The sequence below is a fragment of the Monoraphidium neglectum genome, assembly GCF_000611645.1.
Source record: "Monoraphidium neglectum strain SAG 48.87 unplaced genomic scaffold scaffold00195, whole genome shotgun sequence".
NCBI classification, from domain to species: domain Eukaryota; kingdom Viridiplantae; phylum Chlorophyta; class Chlorophyceae; order Sphaeropleales; family Selenastraceae; genus Monoraphidium; species Monoraphidium neglectum.
The window spans coordinates 20793-28180 of NW_014013433.1; the positions used below are offsets into that span (position 1 = coordinate 20793).

Below are 7388 nucleotides of genomic sequence, written 5' to 3' on the forward strand. Positions count from 1 at the left end.
TGTGTGTGTGTGTGTGTGTGTGTGTGTGTGTGTGTGTGCGCGTGCGCGTGTGTTTGTGTGTGTGTGTGTGTGTATGCGTGCGCGCGTGCACGCGTGCATGTGTGTGTGTGTTTGTGTGTGTGTGTGTGCGCGTGTGTGCGTGCGTGCGTGCGCACGTGCATGTGTGTACGCACGTATGCTGTATGATCGTATTCATGTGTTTGTGTTGTCCTTTTGTGTGTGCGAATGCCCAGGTTTGTGTGCCATGTGCCAATGGGGCATATACAATTGGTGTCGCAGGCAAGGTGCACGTATGCAATCATGTTTGAAGTTGCAAAAGCACGGCACAGGTGCGTGCGATTGCGGCACGTTGGCTGCCATGGCGCCCGCACTATCGCCCATTGGCGCAGCCACCCTCCAAATTGACATGCATGCCGCGCACGGACGGGTCAGCTGTTTGGGCCAGAGGCAGCCCCTGGCTTCCTGGCCCAGCCTCGCGCACCTGGACCTGCTGTGGAACCTGTGGAACACGTCCACCACGTTGGGGCTGACGAACCAAGAGGGTCGGGTGCAAAAGCGCGAGCCATCGGACCAAGGTGATGGGCCGCTTGGGTGCAGAAGTGCCAATCGATGAGGTGTGTAATGGGGCGCAAGGCACAGCAGCTGCTGCATGCTCACCATCCCAAGCGGTTGTCCGCCTCCCCACAGACAGCAGCAACCGGATGCTCTCTCTTGCACCAAGCCCTCAATTGCACTGCAACACACGTGGCCCAGTATCTGACGACCGCAGAAATGACAACACGCGCATGGCGAGTATGGGCAGGTCAGGCAGCGTGACCGTGCGTGCGCCCTGCCAGGAGCGCGGTGCGCACCTGTCGATGCCAAAAACGCGCGCCCTTGCTTCAAAGTTGTCGACCTCGTCCCTCTCGCAGTACTCCGCGCCGCAGTTCGTGACATACATGCTCCGGCCCAGCAGCCCCCTCCCCTGCGGCGGAGGCGGCGGCGCGGGGCTGTGAGTCAAGGGCTGTGCTCTGCCGCACACAGCGCTTGCCCGCAGGCGAGCAAGCCCCCATGCGGTTTATATGCAGAATTGAACACAGAAAGCAATGGCTCTTGCAACACATTGCATTTGGTATGGCAGGTGGCAGTTACATCAATACGCCCACAAAACACCAGGGCCGGCGGGCCTACGCGCGCACAGGGCACAAATCGAGGCTGCTGCTTGCGCTTGCTTGAGAACTTCGCCAATGTTTTGAAGCAACACCAACAGAATTCCAGGGCGACACTCGCACCCTTCCCTACCTGCTCAGTGAGGCCCGGGAAGGACGACACTGCGTCCGCCACCATGGAACGCAGGTGGCTGGGGGCGATGTAGCACTCACAGTGCTCACTGTCGTAGTCATCCTCATCGTCACCGTCCTCGTCCTCTGACTCATCAGCCACCAGCTTCGTGCCAGGATTCAGCCTCTGCTCGCCGCCGCTGCGGCCGCTCTGGCCGCCAGTGGCGTTGGCCCCTGCACGCTTGGCCGCGCGCTTCGCCGCGCGCGCCGCGTCCCTGCATGCTGCCATCTCCAGCGGGGCGCGCGCTGCGCTGTAGCGCCGCCAGGCCTCGTCGGGGTTGACAGTGGCGTCGGCGCTGTCGTCGATGTTATTTTTAGAGTAATACTGCCACTGCTTTGTGTTGATGTCACCAGCCCAGTCCTCGTCCCAGAGCGCGACGCTCGGCGTGGTCAGTGCCACCTGTGCCATGATGTGGTGCGTGGGGCAGGAGAGGGTAAAATCCTGCAAGCTGAGGCTGCGCGCCAGTATCCCGCCAGGTTTGACCTACTGCTGCTGGCAGCGCAGAGCTCAAAAGTCCATTTGGCGACTGCTGTCGGAGACCAGATATGAGACGCCACGCGCATTCGCTCCTGCAGCAAGAAACATCATGACAAGGCGCCCGGCAATAACTGGGACTCTCACCTGGCGCTGCCCGGCCGGCGGGCTCAGCAGGCCAAACTTGGCTATGGCCTGGGACCTGGGGGATGGCGGCTGGGGCGCCTTTGCGTGGCGACCACGGGCGGCGGCCCCCGCCTGGCGTGCCTGCGTGTCCCGCTTCTTAGCCACAGCGGAGCCACCTTTGGCAGTGCCAGCTGATACATGAGATGTCCCCACAGTGTCTGGATGCTGCGATCCTCGCTTCCGCTTCATGTGCGGCTTGCGGTGACGTTGTGGTGCCGGGCTGTGATCTTACACCGCTGCTTGATCAACACTGGGTATTTGTTGCACGCAGCAGTTTCTACTTGTTATGCTGCATCCACGAGAGCTTACTGGTACATTGATACCGGTGCACTAGGCGCGCAAATTTGAAATGTGCTCAGCGGTCTGTTGGTAGTGACTCGAGTGAGACGTTGCTACAGTACTTTCGGTGCGCTGACATTGTCATTCATGGGTATTCAAGGTCTTTGAACGTTGCAAATCGCGCTGCACCCATGTGCCCACCCACTTGCTCGTCAGCCTGCTGACAGGCTGCCCCGTCGATTGTGCATCGGGGTCCGGGGAACCAGAATATGGCGGTACAACTGATCTACACGGGCAGCGGGCAGCCGCAGCCCGACGTTGTCGCATGCACCAGCGCGCGATCGTACCTGCGGGATGGCGGCGCCCTGCTGGCCGCCCTTGACTGCATGGGACCCAGAGCCGCGACGCTCACATGCCTGTCGCGCACCAAGGCGCTGCTTGTGCAACAGGAGGGAGCTGAGGGCGTCAATGTGCTCCTCAAGTGAGCCACCCCTATCGACTCGCATGCTGAACATCGCTCAGGATGCATTGGCTCTGTTGTAGCACACCAACACTCGCTCGCCGTGGCATGTTGTTGGTGTCCCAGCGCCATGACACAACAAACATCTATCCGCCCAGGGGCAGCGCCTGCGTCCTCGCCATTGGCGACGAGGTCGTCGTCATGGACCGTGCGGCACTGGCCGGCGCGGCGCCCCCAGGCGAGCTGCCAGAGGATGCAGCGCTCGCCTTCATGCTGGCAGAGGCGCCGCCCGGCTCCGCCGCCGCTGCAGCCGCGGCCGCCGCCGGTGGTCACGGCGCTGGCGGCGCCGCGCCGAGCAGCTCACAGCAGCTGGCACCGAGTGCGGCGGCGGCGGCGGCCGCGGCAGCGGCGACGGGCGCTGGAGCCACAGGAATCGGCACGTTGGTGAAGGCGGAGCCGGGGCTCGCGGCTGCAGGCTCGGCCGATGCGCCCTTTGCCCCGCCTCCTCCTGCGCTGGCTGCGCTTGTGGCCGCACCCCAGGCTGCGCCGTCTCTGGCAGCAGCCTCGCACGGCGACTGCCCGCCGGCCTTGCAGGCCCTGCCTGCAGCTGGCCGAGGCACCGAAAGCACCGACGCTGCCGCAGATGCCACTGAAGCACGTTCACCAGCTCCTGGCACAAAAGCCATCGGGGACGGCGGTGCTGATGACACAGATGTTCAGCAAGGCATGGACTCCGGGGACCTGAACACTGCAGCGCAGGGCCCCTCAGCAGCCCCGCTCGTCCCGGTGCTGCCCGTCCAGCCGCCGCATGCGACCCCTCCGCAAGCGACGTCCCCGGTGCGCAGCGGCGGCGTCCCGCCCGCGACCCCCGCATCAGGCGCCAAGCGCGTTGCGCCGCCCGGTGATGAGGAGCTGCCGCCCGCTGTGCGCGTCAAGACTGACCCAGATGCCACAGACGGCGCGGGCACGGGCGGCGAAGGCGGCCGCGCCGGCGGCGGCGGGGCCAAGCCGCCCCCGCTGGACCCGCTGCAGGAGGTGCCCGCGCAGTGCGCTGCGGTCGCATCAGAGCTCCGTGCCGTGCTATTCGGCGGCGGCGAAGCGCCCACCGGGGCAGGGCCCTCTGACGCCTCGACATCGAGCGGAGCGGGCAGCCTGCCCCCCAAGTCGCGCATGGCCGGCCCCGAGATGTCGCGGCTGTGGGACAAGGAGCTGCGGGAGCTGGAGGCGGGCAGCGCTGGCATGCCACGCGTCATCATCGGCGTCGTCGGGGACACGGGGTCAGGTGGGTGGGGTGGGTGCGTGAGGGGGTGCTTGGGGGCTGCCGTCTGCTGGCTTACCAGCGAGGGCTTGCATGCATGCATGCATGGATGGGTGCTTGAATGCATGCTGCATGCATTCAAGCAGCATGGCTGCATGCTGCATGCATGCAGCATGCAGTCCCGCATGCATTCATGCACGCTTGAGCACAGGCATGCATGCATGCTGGGTGGGGTATGCTGCCTGCGCTCCCCCTGGGGCATGAGCACGTGCTCCATAAGGACTGCCAGACTTGCCAGGCGGCATGCATGCATATGTCGATGCGGCTGCGGGGCGTCTCATCTCACAACTACCTGTGTGCCGTGCGCTGCATGCGCTGTGCCTGCTCTGTGCCTGCTGCCGGGCCATCCCCTTCCGATTACCCTCTGCGTTCTGCCTCAACCCGCCCTCACGCCCTCCAGGCAAGAGCAGCCTGCTCAACGCGCTGCTGGGAGAGGACAATATACTGCCGACCAACGGCATGCGCGCCTGCACAGCAAGGTGCCCCGCGCGCCCGCTCGCATATTGGCCCCATGCTGCACACAAATTGTTGGATCGAACCCGCGGCCGCGGCCCCTCATGCGCCCCTCGCCTCTTTCCTTCCTGACTGCCAAGTGCTGTTTTTTGCCCGCCCTTGAAGGCCCATACCCTACTCCTCTGCCTCCCCTGCTCCCCTCACCCCTCCCCCTGCCCCTGTGGCCCCAGCGTGATCGAGGTGTCGTACGCGGCGACAGGGCGCTACGTGGCCGAGATCGAGTTTGTGTCGCGCGAGGAGTTTGACCAGCTGCTGACACAGGCCCTGGAGGACCTCAAGGCATGATAAAGGGGGGGCAAGGAGCGGGAGGCCTCGGGGGACTGGTTGCAATATGCGTGCAGTGTTGAGAGAGGCCCAGGATCGTCCCCTCTGTGACATCAGCGTGCAGTCGCCTGCCCCTGCGTACCTCCCTGCTGCCGCCCTGATCCGTGTTGCAGGATGATGACGGTGTGGTGACGGTGCAGTCGTCCATGGAGCGCAACGTGGACGCGCGCAACGAGAAGGGCGCGGCGCAGGCGGTGCTTGAGGCCATCTACGGCCGAGAGCTCATCAGGTGAACGACAGGGCGCAGCATGTGGTTGTCTGAAGTAAAGTGATTCGTTCTCCTTGTTTGTGTGTGTGTGTGTGTGTGTGTGTGTGTTTGTGTTCGGGTGTTGGGTGTCTGTGCATATTTGTGTGTGAGTGTGTGTGTGCGTTTGGGTGTGTTGCTCTGCACGTTGTGCCACAACAACATGCATGTGAATGCGCACATATGAGATCGAGCGGACAAGGTGATGGTGCTGCCCATGCTGGGGTTGCAGTGGCTGCCTTTTGAGAGTGCTCATGCTGGCGCTGTTCTGGTGGCAGCAGAAAGCATTTCGGCCCACCCTCATTATAACTTTCCGTAACCCCACAGGACGTTCCCTGGCCGTCTGAGCCTGGAGGCGCTGCAGCGGCGCGGCAACAGCGTGACTGCCCTGGTCGGCTGCGGGAAGCGCATCAACGAGGGCAGCGCCAAGGAATTCAGGCGCGGGCGGTTTCCCGCGCAGCTGCTGTCCCTCGTATTGCCGGCAGGGCGCCCTTGCAGGCGTCCCCTGTTTGCCTTAAAAGGGCTCCTGCACAGAATGCCGGCATGCCTCAACACACGGCTATCCAGCCAAGTTTGCAGGTCTCATCCTTGACTCCTCAGAACTACACACGACACATGGCATGAGATTGATGATGCTGGCTCTTTTCTCGGTGGCGCTCTGCCGCACAGGAAGCAGCTGGGGGTCTACGCAGACAGCCACAACCAGAGCGGCCAGCCACAGGTGCGCGCGGAGCGCTCTGCAGGGCTTTGGTCAATTGGCCTCACCTCCAGTGCCGTGCGCATTCCCGATGAGTGACACTTCAATGCGCTCCATGATCAATACCCTGCCTTAGATTGCACGTGCCGACGCGTGCACGCAGGCGTGGCCGCTGGTGCGGCTGTGCCGCATCTCCCACAACTGGGAGGTGCTGCGGGGCGGCGCGGTGCTGGTGGACCTGCCGGGAGTGAGGGACGCCAACGCGGCGCGAGGCCGTGTCGCGGTGAGTGGCCGCTCCAGAGCGGGTGTTGGCGCCAACTTGACTCTCAATTTGACGGGGCCGGAGCTGCTGGTCTGGCCCTGCTGGTCTGGCCCATGGCAGCGCTCCACTCCCACAGCCTCGACCTCCTGCAAACACTCTCAATGCCGCTCTTTCTTGCCCCTCCCCCGTGCCATCCAACACCCCTGCCAGGAGTCGTACCTGAAGCAGTGCGGGGCGGTGTGGGTTGCGGCCGAGGTGACGCGCGCCGTCGACAACGCGTCAGCAAAGGACCTTTTGGGGTCGACCTTCCGGTGGGCCCCCGGGCCCTGGACCCCCCCCCCCCCCTTGCGGAGTGCCCCCCTTGGGGGTTGGGGGGGTGCGGCTAGCTTAGGCGCCGAGCCGCCCCGCTGCAGCGTGTCTAGTTGATGGCCCCGCTTGTCCAACCCCTGCACTCGTACCTCAGCCAGCATGAGCTTGCAGCTGACACACCTGCACCTTCAAAGGGCCGTAACGCTGTGCCTTGGATAGCCGGCCCACGCCCACTGTCCTGCCATCCCGGCCGCAGGCGCCAGATGCTGATGGACGGGCAGTACTCCAACATCTCATTTGTGGCCACCAAGACAGACAACATCAAGGCACGGCCCACGCGCGCCGCTGCCGCACACACCTTTGCCTGCCCCTGGCCCGAGAGCGGCTCCCTGCTCACTCCGCTCAAAGCATAGCCCGCGCCACAGCCCGTGAGCTCATTGGCAACAAGTATATTCGCACTGACAACGCGTATTCGCACCCAACAACCCCCCCCCCAGGTCAGCGAGATCGTGCTGAACCTGGGCGCGCGCGAGATCTGCGAACGCAGCGGCACCAGCCCCGAGGACTTTGCGGCGCTGGACGACGCCATCAGGGGGCTGCAGGGCGACCAGGAGGGGCTGGAGGGAGAGCTCAAGAGGCTGGCGCGGCAGGTGCGTGTGCGTTTGTGGGGGGAGGTGTCAGGGGCTGGGTCTGTTGATTGTGCCACGTGCGGGGGGTCTGCGGGCTGGCCGCATGGGTAGGCCTGTGCTGCACAGCAGGGCTTTGCGCACGCTGCTTCGCTTTCCTTGTTTTTGCCCCTTGAACTTATCCATCCAGGGCACAGTAGCCAGGTGCGTGAGGGTTTGTTGAAGGAGACGGCCTTCACTTCATTGTTGCAAAATGCTGCGCCCCTCGCGCCGCCCTCCGCCCCCAGATCACCGTGTGTAACACGCGGGCCGCCAAGCGCCAGGACGCGCTGGACCTCCTGGGCATGGCGCGGCACAGGCTGGCGCCGCCGGGGGG

The 7388-nt window shown here is 64.3% G+C and overlaps 3 protein-coding genes across 3 annotated transcripts in view; 2 read left to right on the top strand and 1 right to left on the bottom strand.

The window, feature by feature from the left end:
* Positions 1-1728, bottom strand: part of MNEG_1855 (hypothetical protein) — a gene marked incomplete at both ends in the record, with an annotated part of 14083 nt that extends 12355 nt beyond the window's left edge. Inside the window, 3 exons of the mRNA XM_014049665.1 lie at positions 482-526; positions 852-964; positions 1282-1728. Of these exons, the coding sequence (XP_013905119.1) occupies positions 482-526; positions 852-964; positions 1282-1728 (605 nt within the window). The remainder of the gene's footprint in view (positions 1-481; positions 527-851; positions 965-1281) is intronic.
* A 917-nt stretch (positions 1729-2645) lies between these two features.
* Positions 2646-4835, top strand: MNEG_1856 (hypothetical protein; the record flags this gene model as incomplete). Its single annotated transcript, XM_014049666.1, has 4 exons — positions 2646-2740; positions 2878-4001; positions 4438-4516; positions 4721-4835. 4 exons carry the CDS (start codon positions 2646-2648, stop codon positions 4833-4835), a joined length of 1413 nt encoding a protein of 470 aa, XP_013905120.1.
* A 185-nt stretch (positions 4836-5020) lies between these two features.
* Positions 5021-7313, top strand: MNEG_1857 (hypothetical protein; the record flags this gene model as incomplete). Its single annotated transcript, XM_014049667.1, has 8 exons — positions 5021-5103; positions 5446-5565; positions 5788-5839; positions 5979-6098; positions 6288-6388; positions 6643-6685; positions 6884-7040; positions 7300-7313. 8 exons carry the CDS (start codon positions 5021-5023, stop codon positions 7311-7313), a joined length of 690 nt encoding a protein of 229 aa, XP_013905121.1.
* Positions 7314-7388: the final 75 nt, after the last annotated feature.